The sequence below is a fragment of the Podarcis raffonei genome, chromosome Z (assembly GCF_027172205.1).
Source record: "Podarcis raffonei isolate rPodRaf1 chromosome Z, rPodRaf1.pri, whole genome shotgun sequence".
Lineage (NCBI taxonomy): Eukaryota > Metazoa > Chordata > Lepidosauria > Squamata > Lacertidae > Podarcis > Podarcis raffonei.
The window spans coordinates 9,763,865-9,780,049 of NC_070621.1; the positions used below are offsets into that span (position 1 = coordinate 9,763,865).

The following is a 16,185-nucleotide window of genomic DNA, read 5'->3' on the forward strand; positions in this document are numbered from 1 at the left end:
AGGATTCTCCCTTGCCTGCAACCGCATCAGTGGCAGAGTATAAAATCTCCCTAAATTCAGTTTCTTCCACTTAAGTAGCACCAATACCCCCACTGAAACGTAAGCAGCTCATTCCAGCTGGCCAAGGTGCATGTGGATGAGTAGCCTTTAGTGGGGCTACTTATTTTATTTTTTTTAAATCCCATATGATCCACACTTTATAGCCAGGACAAGAATTATACAAATGGCAGAAGTAGAGAATCCTATATGGGTAATAGGAAGGTTTGGGTAAACAGAAGGAAGGCAAACCGCCTGGGAAAATGTGCATCAGGTGCAGCTGTTGGGAACATAGAAATATCCCTCATATTTAGCAAGACTGTTGATTCGTCTAGTTTAGTACTGTCTATGTCGACTGGCAGCAGGGTTTCAGGCACGGGTCTCTCCCAGTCCTACTTGCAGATACCAGGGACTGGACCTGGTACTTTCTGCATGAAAAGTAGATGCCGCACCACTGAGCGGTTGCTACTTGTAGATTGTGATGCACTGAGTTATGGTTTGGAGAAGGCAATGAATGGAGAAGGTAAATAACAGTCAAGAAAAGCTTTATGCCCTTTTCAGAGGCACAGAAAAAGTAATCATTTCGTTAAGGTCTGGGGCTTTGCCTGTCTCTCTCTTATAAAGTCGCATATGTGTGCACACCCACCTGCAACTCTCTTCACTTTCTAATTTAGACTTGGAATCCCACTTGCAGGAGGTGGTGTCTGACTAGCCACTCAGCCTCAGATTTAGAGGACAGCCATGAGTGACTTGCCTTTCAGGGTTTTTGTTGGGAACACAATACAAAAACGTAACACAAAGTCCTATGAGCACCTAAAAAAAAGTTACAGAAATGTTCAAATGCCATTGTTATTGCCTGATTTTTGAGCTGCTTATAAACATGTGATATAGCTGCACAGTGAACCCTGCTCTGAGGATGATATTGTTCCTGGACTAGAATAAAACTGTGCATAGTGGGGAGCGCAAGGGGAAGTATTGCAAAAATTTAATCTAGTAAAGACTAAAGAGGCCAAAGGGGGCAAAATGTTTAATGCACTTTTTATTGATTTCATTGAAAACAGAACAAGGAAATGACAGGAGTCCAAAGGTGGGAACCTTTGAAACTCAACAAAAAAGGAGGGAAAAAAAATTAACAGAAAGGAAATGGGGGGAAAAGACCACCCAGCAATATGAACGGTTTAGAAGAGATGCACCCCTCCCCCTCCAAAAAAGAAAAATTAACCCCACAAAAAACAAAACAAAAAAGTCCCCAAACCTGGTACTGCACTAATTACAGTATTTAAGAGATAAATGGGGAAAAAGATGATCTGCTTTACCACCGCACAAAAGGTGATGACAGATTTTATTCCCACTACAATACTAACAAAAGGTCTTGTGGGTTTTGTCGTCCCTGCATTTTATACTAAGATCACTTTGTTCTTTTCTTTTTTTCTTCTTTTTATTATACAATTGAAAATTTCATTTTACGTAGTAGTGAGAAAAAAAATCACACTAAAATCAGCACCGTTGAGTTGCTCGGGTGAGTTGCTTTTCTGTTCAGCTCCCCCCAGTATGGTACAAGAGAAATCAGTTCAATCCAACCGTCAACCTCACAATATGTAGCTTTACATGGGGAGTCATGGGGAGGAAATGAATGAAATCGGAAAAACGGCAATGGCACAGATAGACCACATTTGCCACCATGTTCTCAGGGGTGCCCAGGCTGAGCTTTTGCTTCAGGAAATGCCTGGAAGAGGGCCTCTCTGTAAGTGCCAGTTTCTCCGTATGGGAAAACAAACCAAAAAAAATCCTCGATTCCTTTTCCAGAGTTAGTGTTATGTAAGACATAAGGAATCCTTCCAAGCCTCCCATTGCACGATAGGGGTGTATGCACCGAAACACTGGAAAAAACGAAAACTCTCTGTAATGGAGAAGCCCCTATGGACTTGGGAGAACCTTTGGGAGGCTTGGACAAATAATTAAGAGGTTGTGACGGAGAACAGCAAATACGCTGGCTAAGGCAGGCACCTTGTTCGAAAGAAGTTCCGTTTCAATCCTCGGACGATGAGCGAGAAAGGAAGGTCTGCCTGCAAAAGTTAAGCTGGCCCCGGTGCTTGTGCCAAGGAGGTGGGTTTGGCTTCAAGAAATCGTCATCACCATAATCATCATCACATTTCATCAAGTATTCAGAGTTCTACTACAACTGGAGAGATGCAACATCAGCAGTCCATTTAAATCTTGTCCTTTTAGGTGGGGGAATCAAGTGGGTGGGCGGAAGACCTCTTCCTTGGCTCGGAGAACAGGGATCACATTAAGAGAGGCCTCTAAAGGGCCTCTCAGCATGGAAGAATGAGAGCAGCTGCCCCTGGTTCACAAGCCAGCTACTTCCTGGTCTGCTGTGGGTGCAAGAAGAAAGCAGGGCGGACCTGCGTCATCTGTGACGAAGCACGAGGTGCCTGGTTCCTTTCTCCAGTAACACTCAATAGCAGCGCCTCAACGCTGGACTGCTGCAGGGCTGTGGGGTGGTATTTTGTGTTGGGGTTTTTTAACGGGAGGGGGAAGTCTCCTTTCTCGAAAATATATAAAAAAAAATATCTTACAATCTGTGGTGGTGTTTTGTTTTTCTTTCTATGTGGATAGAAAGCCCTCAAAAGGAGGTTGTTGCCACTGCTGTTGTAGAGCTTGTGTCAGGGAGCCTGCTCTCCAACACCTCCTGGGATGAGGAAGTGCTGGCCTGCCTCTGAGCCAGGATGGCGCTGGTGTACCTGCACTTGGGAGAGCCGCACAGGCAACTGAAGTAATTGCCCTTGACTTCCCAGAACCTATCGCCATAGTCAAACCTGAGAGAGAGAGAGAGAGAGAAAGGGAGAGGGAGAGAGAGAGAGAGGGTGAGTTGTATTTCTGGGCAAATATACACAGGAGGAAGCTGCACAGTTGATTCCACCACCACCAAAAACAACACAGGGGAATGGGCTCCCCCACCAACCGACTGAGGCCCCCACTCCCTTCGAAGCAGTCTCCCAAGGGCTACATGTATGAGGTAAAGGTAAAGGTAAAGGTAAAGGGGCCCCTGACCATTAGGTCCAGTTGTGACCGACTCTGGGGTTGTGGCACTCATCTCACTTTATTGGCCGAGGGAGCCGGCGTACAGCTTCCAGGTCATGTGGCCAGCATGACTAAGCTGCTTCTGGCGAAACCAGAGCAGCACGTGGAAACGCCATTTATCTTCCCACCAGAGCGGTAGCTATTTATCTACGTGCACTTTGACGTGCTTTTGAACTGCTAGGTGGGCAGGAGCAGGGACCAAGCAACGGGAGCTCACCCCGGCGTGGGAATTCGAACCACTGACCTTCTGATCAGCAAGTCCTAGGCTCTGTGGTTTAACCCACAGCGCCACCCGCATCCCACTCATGTATGAAGTGGGTGGGGCCAAAAGCCAAAGTGGGGGTGACTGCCTGAAGAAGGGTTTAGTAGTTCTTATAAGGATCAGCTTGGATGGAAACACTAGACAAGGCTTCCTCAACCTCGGCCCTCCAGATGTTTTGAGACTACAATTCCCATCATCCCTGACCACTGGTCCTGCCAGCTAGGTATCATGGGAGCTGTAGGCCAAAAACACCTGGAGGGCCAAGGTTAAGGAAGCCTGCACTAGACCTTGGTATAGACTTTAACCTTGGGGGGAAACTTTGGAAAAGTTATTTGAAGTTCACGGCATGTTAATTCTTTGAAGGAGAACTACATGAAAATGATTTACAGATGGTATTTAGCTCCGAGTAGACTTGTTAAGATGTATAAGACTGAATCAGATAAGTGCTGGGGATGCAAGGAGGTCGAGGGAACATTTTTTCCATTTGTGATGGACTTGTAAAAGGGTACTGGGAAATGATCCATAATGAATTGAAAAACAAGTTTAAAAGGACCTTCGCTCAAAAACCAGAGTCCTTTTTGTTGGGGATAATTCAGACAGAATTTCTCAGGTGTCAAAAAATGTATGCCACTACTGTGGCCCGTGTTTTGTTAGTCCAAAAATGGAAAATGAGCGAGATTCCAATTAAAGAAGAATGGCAACTTAAGCTGATGGAATATGCACAGCTTGAAGACTACACCAGCCAGTGTAGACGAGGCAAGGCCAAACTTGGCCCTCCAGCTGTTTTGGGACTATAATTCCCATCATCCCTGACTACTGGTCCTGATAGCTAGGGATGATGGGAGTTGTAGTCCCAAAACAGCAGGAGGGCCAAGTTTGGCCATGCCTAGTGTAGACAGTAATCAGCTGAGTGGACCAATGGTCTGAATCAGTAATTAGGCAGCTTTGTCTGTTCCTATAATACTGACTTTTAAAAGAAAAACTTTCCAAGTTGGGTTCCAATATAAACAAGGAATACAGTGATTTTTTAAAAGGGAAGTGCAAAATACATTTTAAAAATGAAACAGAATCTTAAGAGCCAGCAGAAAGCTAGGAAAGCTTAATCAAGCTCAGTTCAAGCTTATTAATGACCCCCACACCTTCAAAATTCATTTCCCCCACACCAAGCCCATACCTCAACCACAAAAAATAGTTGAACAAGCAACTATCTGCATTTACTGAGTCATGGCCCCTTATAATGTGAACATTGGCCCATCAACCTCAGTATTGTCTACACTGACTGGCAGCATCTCTTTAAGCTTTCAGATTGGGAGTCTCTCCCAGTCCTACCTGGAGATACCAGGGGTTTGAACCGCTGACCAGTGTTAGAAACTGAGATAGGAAAGCTAGGAGCCATGTGGGAACTAGGTTGTGGGCACCAAAATGTCTAGGCACTTTTTTCTTCCTTTTTCCGCATTACCAGACCAGATGATTCTCCTGGCAGTGCGGTGATGGCAAAAAAAGTATTTTTTATTTTTTGCTGCTGGGCAAATCAGGTGTTCTGCAGGGCAGGGCAGCAGCAAAAGATAAGTGCAGAACACCTGATTCGCTTGGCAGTAAACAAAAAAGAAAACACGTCTTTTGCTGCTGTGCTGCCAGGTGAATCAGGTGTTTTGTGGGGTAGTCCAGAAGCAAAAGACGTGCATCTTTTTGCTGCAGCCAGGCAGGTGGAGATGCTAGGGGCCAAGGGTGGCATCCAAACAGTCTCAAAAGGCCGGTTGCTGGTCACAAAGTGCAAATGGCACCCAGCTAAATTTGAACGCTGCCTGTGACTTTCAGAATGCATAGCCGATAGTCTGTTACTGTGGTGCAATGGGTTCCCATGAGCAGGAAGTTACAGACGCCTCCTTATGTAGATTGATTTGCTTTTTAGTGTTACTTCTCAACATCTGTTTCATGGCTTCTGTGCGAGTAAGCTGGGGCAAGGGGTGAGGGCGTGAACACACATGCGCAGATCTGAAGAAGGTCAACACATGCACAGAGCTGGAGGAACGCTTGAAAGCAGATCCAGAAAAGCCATGAAAAGCCATGAGCTTTGATATAGCTCAGTCAATAGAGCATGAGACACTCTAATCTTGGGGTTGTGGGTTCAAGGGGGGTTGAACTAATGACCCTTGTGGTTCTTTCCAACTCCGCAGTTCCAGGATTCAATGAAATGCACATTGAATGTATGGTCCGAGTGTGACCTTGTTTTGTTGAATGCAACCCAAAGAGAAGGAGCCTGCAGAACAGGGAGATGGAAATGGGTAGGTTCTGACCCAGACCTCTGCTGGTTTCAGACCTCCGCACTGCTAGCATGTGACCCATGGGTGTCCATGGAGATGGGGCAGGAGGTCAAGGGGGAGCAATTCCCCTCCCCGTGAACTGATGAACCATAATCCCAATTCCCAGCACTTATCCACTCCCTTCCCCTAAAGAGTGAGTTTCTAGCACTTGGAGATTAGACATGATGTACAGGCACTATACCCACAGATGCCCACAATCTGACCCCCCACCACACAAATATTATCCCTGAAGGAATGGCTGTCCCTGACAGACCAAGGGCTACCTCCATCCCTGTGCTTAAGCAACTCTTCTTCCTCCCTCCTCCTCCTGCTTTCCATTCCTGCCATTTCCTCTTCTTCCTCTTACACATACCCAATCTCTTCTCCCGCTTGGATATTCCTGGTACTGAAGAATGCAATTCTGGGGAAGCGCAGGTCCTGGTGGGACATGAACACTCGTACGGCAGTCAGGTTGGGCTCGCAGAAATGGTTGATGAAGCGGCTGATGTTGCCGTAAAAGCGGGCATCTATGCAGTACACGTCTTTGTTCTGAGGAAGTTGGGGGGGGGGGGGACACACAGAGAGAACCTCTGATTAGACCTGAGTTTTTGTTCCATGTAAAATCAATCTCTGCTGGAGCTGGAGGAAATTATTTGAAGAGTTATCCTGTGCAGGTATTTTAGCCACTCACTTAGGCCCCGTATGCACCATGTACTTAAATCAATTCTTATACCACTTTGAAAGTCATGGTTTCCACTGAAGAATTATGGGAACTGTTGCTTGTTAAGGGTGCAGAGTACTGCTAGAAGAAACCCTCCTACCCCCCACATTCTTCCTCACAGAGCTACAGTTCCTAGAGTTGGGAAACAGGATCAAATATGTCTCATTTTCCATTCCCCCCCCCACTGAATACTTTTCATTCAATAGAGATCAAGGTCCCATTTGCAGTATACAATAAAAGCATCTTTATACCACTTCGCCCAAAGAATCCTGGGAACTATAGTTTGTTAAGGGTGCAGAGTACTGCTAGGAGAACTGCCTATTCCCATCACAGAGGTACAATCCCCAGAGTACCCTGTGAGCGGAGGAGATGCGTTTGCACTATGCTGACCCTTTCTCCTCTACAATTCCCAGAATTCCTTGGGAAGAAGGATTGACTGTTAAAACACTTTGGGAATTGTAGCTCTGAAAGTGGGAGTAGGTGTCCCTAACAGCTCTCAGCATCCTTAACACCTTCAGTTCGCAGGATTCTTTGGTGGAAGCCATGACTGTTTAAAAGTGGTGTCGCACTGCTTTAAATGCATAGTGTAGATATGGCCTTAAGAACAAGCAAAACAACTGAATTAAAAGTTATTAAGAGGCAGCTTCCAACTAATGCCCCATGGTGGAAGTGGGTCTGCATGAGGCATTTTGCCTTTCAGGGTTGTACCCAACTAAGTTCTACTCAGAGTAGGCCCACTGAGATTACTGGATCCAAGTTAAATAGTGTCTGTTATTCTTCAGTAAGTCTACTTTGAGCAGGACTAGTGTTGGATACAATCCTTGGTAACTAATCTTTGTTCTCCTCCCCGCCCCATCACCTTTGGGCAAAGAGTCGTGCTCAGCAGAGGCTGTTTATGAGCTGGTGGCCCAGAAGAAGATGTCCCAGTTTCCCCCATCATCTGTCCCCTGAGTCTCTCAGCCCTTTCCCCTTCCCAATTCTACAGGATGTTTTGCTTTTCCTAAAAGGCGAGAAGAGCTTCCTGTCACACCAACTTACAGATGGTGAAATGGGGGGGCGGGGCGGGGGGAAGAGGCAGAATTTGTTTTAGCACTTTCTGCTTGTCCTACGAGCCCTTCAAATTTACTACCTGGTCGCCAAGTTCAAAAAGGTAGGTGTCTTCTTCCCGTACATTTGCCTCTGAATCAGAAATTAGCTCTCCAACATACCTGCAGGAGAAATGAGAAACCAGAATTGGAGACTAATGACCTTTTTTTTTTGCAAGAGATTTGGACATATGGTAGTTGATGCATTCAAAAGAACCTCCTTCCAAGACAGCCTCTTCCTTAACATCCCAAAACCCGGTCCTCTCCATTTTGACAAGTTTTGGGTGACCTGAATGACTGCTCCCCTCAAGGGGTCAGCTTGCACTCTGTTCCCAGAAGCAAAAAGCCACAGCCTGGCATGTTACTCCAGAGCAGTGGCCTTTAATGAACTGTAGGAGGAGCTAGACTACATGGTAAGAGATCAATAAATGGGTCCTCAAATGCATATTTGGGTTAAAATAGGGTCCTGGGTCTGAAAAGGCTGAAGGCACCTGCTGGCGCCCATTGGGACTGGTAGGGCAGATGGCAGGGAGACCAACAGTAGGTGGGTCCAGAGGCAATGACAAGTGATGCCAACATGTTGTCCTGCTCTGCCCTGCTGAGTTCTACATGGGAACAGCACTGAGACTAAACAAGAGGAAGCTTACAGGCAAGGCCAGCACATCCTGGGCTGGTTGTAAGTAGGATGGCAGGCATGTGATGGCTGGCTGAGGGCAGACGAGTGTTGCTTAGCCTGGGCTCCATTTTCCCAGCAGAGCAGCCTCCATTACTCTATACCAGGCACCCCCAAACTCGGCCCTCCAGATGTTTTGGGACTACAACTCCCATCAGCCCTAGCTAACAGGACCAGTCGTCAGGGATGATGGGAACTGTAGTCCCAAAACATCTGGAGGGCCGAGTTTGGGGGTGCCTGCTCTATACCAACGAGTCTGTTAGAGATGCTCCCAAAGCATTTTCAGTCTGACAAAGTCACTCAATAATGTGAAGCTGGACCCGTGAGGGGTGTGGCCTAGGGAGAGACCAAAGGGTCTTCCCTGCTCTGGCTGCAGAGGTATCTGGTCACCCTAAAGGCTCCACCTCTTCTATCTGCAGCTTTTCCAAGACACAGCGAGACCACTTCACAGAGTTGCCTCCTAGCATCCTTTAAAGCTAGGGTGGGGGTCCTGTGGTCCTCAAGGTGCTGCTGGACTACAACTCCCATCATCCTTGACCATTTGCTATCTCTTCCAGATTCATTGGTGAGTGTGGTTAAAAGGTGGGCCTCCTAAACATATGGGCACATTTAAGGGTGAAATGGTTTCCACCCACCTTCTCCTAAACAATGCTAATATGTCATTCCAGGTTAATTAGAAATTAATAATCTGGTTCAGAGCAACTCTAACAAGATGTGCTAGGAGTAACATTTCTAATTGTAATTACTTTAAGACCATTTTTAACTGTAATTGCTTTTAGATCTCTTTTAGCTGTAATTGTTTTTACAATGTGTTAATCTGTTTTAGAATGTTTCTGTTTTTAAATTGTGTATCTGTTTGCCGCTCTGGGCTCCTCTGCGGAGGAAGGACTGGATATAGATTCAGTAAGTATATGAAATCAACAGACACACACGTTAAAAGTTGCTAGCTAGGCTGCCTTTACGCTGCGTATCTCCTTTCTCAGGTCTTTTGAGCCTCTGACTTTGCATCTCATCAAGCGGTTCTGTAGCATTGCAGAGGCTGTAAAAAATTCACCTGGGCTGCTGAAGAAAAGTCGCATCCATCAGGCTTGCTCTGGAGGTTCAAACTGCCTTGGGCTGTTCAAAGGTTATTAAGAAATATACGAGACCTAAGGGACACTCTTGCCTGGCAACTGTGCTCCTCTGATGGGGTAATGCTGAGAGTGCGACATACCCCAGAGGTTCATTTAGTTATGTACTAGTAACCAGGCTTTTAGTGTTGCACCTCCAGCCCTCTGGAATCAATTAGGGATGTTTAGGTGGCCATTTTTGTTTTGTTTTAAGGAATGCTTTTTCAGACAGGCTTTCTCTGTAGCTGTTGCGACTTCTCTGCATTTTATCTCTCTTGGCTCCAAGTGAGAGCTTGACTGCACACCTGAAAAGGGTACAGGAAAAGGGCAACTAAAATGATTGAGGGGCTGCAGAAACTAACCCTTTGAGGAGACACCTTATGTGCTCTTCGTTTTAGTTTAGAAAAGGGATGGGGAACCTGCGCTCCTCCAGATGCTGATGGACTGAAAACTATCATCATCCCTGACCATTGGCCATGCTGGCTAGAGCACGGCAGGAGATGGGAGTCCAGCAACATCTGGAGAGCCACAGGTTCCCCCCACCTGATTTGGGGGGGGGGGAGGCAATGACAGAAGCGTATGGCACATGCATGGTGTGGAGAAAGCAGAACATGAACATTTCTCCCTCTCCCAAAATACCAGAACCTGGGACCACCCAATGAAGCTGAATGTTGGAAGCTAATAGAATCCACTGCCACCAAGTTGGGTGGGTTTAAAAGGAGTAAAACAAATTCATGGCTGTCAACTGCTACTAGCTGCAGTGGGTATGCTCTACCTCTACTGCATCTGACTGCCAATTGTCGGGAGAGTACTGCTGCTGTGCTCAGGTCCTGCTTTGCAGGCTTTCCATTGGGGTATCTGCTTGGCCACTGTGAAAACAGGATGCTGGAGCAGATGTGGATCCACCAGGGCTCTTGTTATGTTCTTATTCATAAAACAGGACAGAAGGAAGCAAACGGTCTCCCTTAACTCCACAAAGTATTGTATGTATGAAGTCCACATGTATGAGTTCACAGCCAGTTGTCCCCTTCTGTTATTGAAGGCCCACACTTCCACCATAGGCACTGTGCTTCCTTTTCTTTTCCACAGAAATAGATGTGATGTCATACAGAGGATTATGACATCAAATGCGGGAGAGCGATTAGCCGCTAAAACCAAAGGCGCCCTGCACTGATGTGAAGGGCAGAACCAGGAAGGCTCATTAATCACCAGAGCAGGCAGGCTCCAGACATCAACGTGATTAATCTCCTCTCCACTTAAGATAGTCCAAGGGAAACAAATGATGGCCTGGAAGAGCTTTCTGAAACTCCCAGGGTAAAAACATGGCCAATTTCTAATGCAGCAAACCTTCCTAAGGCTGTGCTGAAGAACCAGGTTTCACAAGAGGCACTTGATATTTCTTTTTACTGTGGGGAAGGAGGTTCTGGAAGCAAGGCTGAATGAAGACAGGGTTAGGGAATGTTTTTCAGCCTGGGGGCCACATCCCCTCATGGGCAGTCTTCTCGAGGGCCACAAACCAGTGGTGGAATGCCTTTATGAACCAGGCCACATTCAAAGCCGTGCAAAAATTAAAGGTTTCCACTCTCATACACCTCTCCGCGCAGGGAAAGAAGAGGCATTATCACAGTCCACAGGGCATGACCAGAAGGGGTGTAGCCTGGAGAGAGTCTCAAAGGCCAGACAGAGAAATGTGATGGGCTGCATTTGGCCCCCAGGCCTAAGGTGCCCCACAAGCACTTGCCCTACTTTCAGAGAGCAGCTGAATAGAAAGCAACAAGGACAATGAGGAGCATGGTTAGCAGTGGACCAGGGCAGGGGTGGTTCAGCATGTGGCCTACCCCTGTTTTAAGCCCATGGGCAACTAGCTGCAGTGAACTGGGAGGGTGAGTGAGTGAGTGGGCACGTGCATCACTACCCACCACACGAGGTGTTTGTCACTGTCACATACTAGGTAGTGCAACAGATCACATAAGATGCTGGTGAATGGCACTTGGCAACCTTGCAGAATTTATTTATTTATTTCAACAGCATTCCTATTGATTGCCTGATAGTTAAGAAAGGGGAGAGAACGGCCACACAAAACAGTTCTTATGGGGAATGAACTTTTGCCTGGGATATTTCCAAGTCCATACCACACAATCTCAACTGGATAAAACCTGAGCCCAAGGTGAATATGAGGCCTTGAACCCACATTCCATTGCCTCTTCCAAGATATGAGCATAATGGCACACGGGCTAAAACTCAAGGGTCCACATACGGAAGGGTCAGAGACTGAGTAAGCAAGTGTGTGTTTGGGGGTGGGGGCGCACTGCAAGCTTAAGCCCTTGTGACACAAGCTCTAAGGAGAGTTCTCTCTTCCTACTATGTTGAAAGAAGAGAAGAGGAGTTTGGATTTAATATCCTGCTTTATCACCACCCTAAGGAGTCTCATAGCAGCTAACATTCTCCTTTCCCTTCCTCCCCCACAACAAACATTCTGTGAGGTGAGTGAGGCTGAGAGACTTCAGAGAAGTGTGACTGGCCCGAGGTCACCCAGCAGCTGCATGTGGAGGAGCAGGGAATCGAACCCGGTTCACCAGATTATGAGTCCACCGCTCAACCACTACACCACACTGGCTGTCACACCACACTGGCTCACGCTTCCAACAGTTTTTTTTCTAAAGGCAAGGCACTCACTCGCAAACAAAGGTCCCTAGTGGAATGTCCTGCATTGTCCGCACGCCCCAGCTCATCTTCTGCGTCCGATAAAGCTGTAATCGAATCCTGGAAGGCAAAGATCAACCCTGTGAGAACTTGCACTCAATTTTTTAAAAATGCATTTGTAGATTTAACAGAATTAGCTCCCTGCTTAGCTGCAAACAAAACCTCTTGAGGGTTAAAAGTTGTGTCCAACTAAGTTCTACTTAAAGAGCAGATGCCCCGAAATTAATGGATGTAAGTTAGTTGTCCCCATTATTTTCAACAGGCCTATTCTGAAAAGGCCTAGCATTGGATGAAACCTAAAGAATGTAAAATTTATATGAAAAATTGTAAAATAAAAGTCAACATGTTTAAAAACTGGAATATCAGAAAAATCAATTGTTTTACAAACTATCCCACGAGCTAAAATTGCAGCATAAAGTAATGTCAGCTTTACATGGAACAGCTTTACATGTGTGTCACAGAAACAGCCAGATTAATTTCTATGGACTTGTGTTTCCAGTTGAAAGTAACTTGAATGTTTGATGCAGAAACCAATAATTTTCATTTTATTTTGGACTGCATCCAATGCTAGTCCTACTCAGAGAAGGCCCACTGAAAATAATGAACATGACTTGCTTAGATCTATTCATTTTAGCGGGTCTACTCTGAGCTGAACTCAGTTGGACATGTCTTGAAGCTGTTTGCCAGCCTGCAGCCCACAGGACTCATTTCAGACTAGTTTACTCTCCCAGCCAAACACTCAAAACAGAATCCAGTCTCTGCTACCGATCAGAATTCAGGTGAGTCATGTAGGCTGCCTTCAAGGAATAATTCTTGATGTGCCACCTACACAATCTTTCTCTTGGTTTTATCTATTCCCCCCTCCCCAGCTTGAAATTCTTCAAATATTTGCAGATCATTGCAGGAAGCCGATATGGCTTCCCTAGCATCAGCACTTCCAGAATCCACTTTTATGGTGTGTCCCTGTAAGAAAAACACTTGGGCCTAATTTGAATAGTAGAGTGCCTGGTATCTGGTGGGCGGGGCTTGTGTGCTTTGCTCCAGAATGAGCCCCTCTCTTTAGGGTGTGTTCAGTTAAGAGTGTCAGTTATGAGGGACCAACTGCCTCTTCTTGTTTCTTGCCTCAAACTTGCCTCACATTTTATTTGGCTTCTCTCATCATGTTATTTTGTTGTAGTTTTCTTTATTACTAAAGCTTAGTTTACATTTACGTGAAAGGCTTATTTTTCTCAAAGAAAAAGAAACTCTCCTGAGGAAAGGTGTGGGGTGTCCTAAACTGTGTGACTGAGTGATATTCCCAGTTTGCCAGCATGTGGAGGGACCCCCATGTTAGTAGAAGTTGAAAGAATATGGGGAGAGGAATGCCTAATGAAACAGAAAAACACACACACAGAGAGAGAGAGTGGGAGTGTGTGTGTGAAAGAGAGAGTCCAAGTCCAATGTGGGCTGAATTTGCTCAGCAGCCACCAATTGTTGCATGTTTTAAGTGGAAATGCAAAATTGAGCAGGAGTGGATGGGGTTAGAATAGAGAATCCTGGAAGAACAGGCTAGCTGACAACCTTACACTGTAACCTTTTGTTGTAGGTTCCCTTGTTCATTAAGGCCACAATCCTATGCAATAAACTCAGTGGGACTCACTTCCAAGTAAACATGCAATATTTACAATCCGATAAAAGGGAAGAGTAAGAATAAAAGCAGGAATAACCAGCTGCACAAATGCAGGAAGGGGGAAACCTGGCTCGTCAGGTAGTATGTGTGAAAAGGATTTAGAGGTCTTTGTAGACCACAAGGCTTAACATGGGTCAACATGTGATACAGCAGCAAAAATAAAAAGGGGGGGGGAGCTAATGCTATTCTAGACAGTATCAGCAGAAGTATAATGTCTTGGAGTCCTGCAACCAGTTCTGGGCACCACAATTTAAGGAGGATATTGACAAACTGGCAGAGGAGGGAAACCCAGATGACGAAGAGTCTGGAAACCAAGCCTTATGAGGAACTGTTGAAAGAGCTGGGTATATTTCCTTGGGAGGCTGTGGACTATTTCCTTGGAGGTTTTTAAGCAAAGGTTGGACGGCCATCTGTCATGGATGCATTAGTTGAGATTCCTGCATTGCACTAGATGACCCTTGGGACCCATTCCAACTCTTATGATTCCATGAAGATGATTGTTTTGAGAAGGGTGTCAAACCATCAGTCCCTAGCAGTCTAGTGTGCTGGCTTAAAACAAACCACACTATCAAGAAGGTGGCTGGAACATGAATAGAATGCTGTGGAATGACCTGCTTCAAAGCTACATTTTTATAACTGGAGAAAGGAGCAGAGGGATGAAGGGGAAATGTTAATGCATTTTAAGCTATTCCGCTGGATTTGTAGAAATCCCAAGAAGACCTTAGAATACACCTGCAGCGCCAGCCTAACTGGAAGTCCCCCCTCCTCCGCCGCCGGCACCTCAATTTAAGCATTCCTACACCAAAGCCCTGAAAACGCCTTCAAAATACTTTAAAAGGAAGGCCCAGGGCATTTCTCGAATCAACACAGGAAATGAAGATGGCAAAAGTACAGCTTAAAGCCTCGCACAAAGGGCTTCAAAACCTGGCAGCGAAGGTTAGGATGAGATAAGCAACTAGTAGAGGCTGGAGGTGCTGGACTTGCAACAGCTTCTGATCTCAACCCGGTTACAAAGCTTAGTGGGTGATTCTTGGGATGGCTGCTCTCCCTCCCTCTGCCTAAATCGACCATGTAGGAGAGATAATAATTAAACAAATAATTAAAATACCTGTGATAGAACAGTTCCATTTAAAAGCACCCGGGATTCCCCCCTTTTTTTAAAAAAAAAAGGCAAGGGAAATCATATACATCAGGAAGTGATAAAGCACACATTCAACAGGGTGATCAAAATACAGTAGTGATCCAATTACATATAGTAACACTGAGGGCATCCATCCAGCTGACAGAGGCAAGTATCAAAAGAACAGCAAGCAAAAGGTTACAAATTCCACCACAGACTCAGATGGAATGAAAGTGCATCTTTCAAATATACAGTGGTACCTCGGGTTAAGTACTTAATTCATTCTGGAGGTCCGTTCTTAACCTGAAACTGTTCTTAACCTGAAGCACCACTTTAGCTAATGGGGCCTCCCGCTGCCGCCGTGCCACCAGAGCACGATTTCTGTTCTCATCCTGAAGCAAAGTTCTTAACCCGAGGTACTATTTCTGGGTTAGCTGAGTCTGTAACCTGAAGAGTATGTAACCCGAGGTACCACTGTACCATAGTTCACATCATACACAGTGGTACCTCGGGTTAAGTACTTAATTCGTTCCGGAGGTCTGTACTTAACTTGAAACTGTTCTTAACCTGAAGCACCACCTTAGCTAATGGGGCCTCCCACTGCCGCCGTGCCACCGGAGCACGATTTCTGTTCTCATCCTGAAGCAAAGTTCTTAACCCGAGGTACTATTTCTGGGTTAGTGGAGTCTGTAACCTGAAGCGTATGTAACCTGAAGTGTATGTAACCCGAGGTACCACTGTACCATAAAAATACCATTATTGCAATTATTGTTGTTAATTGTTAAGGCCCTGTCAGAGGAAATGGCTAAGTGGGGTCAGGATAAGGCATGACAAGAATATCCCAGCAGCTCTAACAATCCGCTCATTTCCTCATCCTAGCCAACCTTCAGAATTTGCTTTGGTTCACAACAGTGATCCAAGGCATTTGGGCTTCCTGGTCCCCACTTCCTTTCCATTTCAAAAATTCTCCTTGGGTTTTAGGTAATTAATTCAATTTATATCCTTCAAGGAACTCAGGGTGCTGCATGTGATACTTCTCTCATGATAAGCAATTTTCTCTAAATCCCAAGGCTGAGAGATGTGCCCATTCAAGTTCTACTCAGAGTAGACCCAGTGATATTGAAGCATTCAAGTGAGTGATGTCCATCTGTTTCAATATGTCTACTATCCCCAGCGCATCATTTGAGCTTTGGTCTCCCTGGTCCTAGTCCAGCACTGCAAACCAGCAGTCATAAATATTTGCTGGACTACAGCTCCCATCATTCCCAGGTCACACTGCCTGGGGCTGAAAGGAGGTGGAGTCCAATGATATCTGGAGGGCTGCAGGCTCTCCTGCTCTTACCACTATACCCCACTGCCTCTCAGTCACAGAACAGGGTGAGCAGTCCCCCCACCCACCCACCCACAAAAAACAGTGTTA

The 16,185-nt window shown here is 45.8% G+C and overlaps 1 protein-coding gene across 16 annotated transcripts in view; it reads right to left on the bottom strand.

Moving 5' to 3' along the window:
* Window positions 1-1,058: 1,058 nt before the first annotated feature.
* The window catches only part of EHMT1 (euchromatic histone lysine methyltransferase 1), a 150,123-nt gene continuing 134,996 nt past the window's right edge, over window positions 1,059-16,185 (bottom strand). For all 16 annotated transcript variants that reach the window (XM_053374558.1, XM_053374557.1, XM_053374552.1 and 13 more), the window contains 4 exons: window positions 11,950-12,036; window positions 7,536-7,614; window positions 6,059-6,234; window positions 1,059-2,855 (listed from right to left, as the gene is read on the bottom strand). In XM_053374558.1, coding sequence (XP_053230533.1) covers window positions 2,663-2,855; window positions 6,059-6,234; window positions 7,536-7,614; window positions 11,950-12,036 — 535 coding nt within the window. In that variant the 3' untranslated portion in view covers window positions 1,059-2,662. The remainder of the gene's footprint in view (window positions 2,856-6,058; window positions 6,235-7,535; window positions 7,615-11,949; window positions 12,037-16,185) is intronic.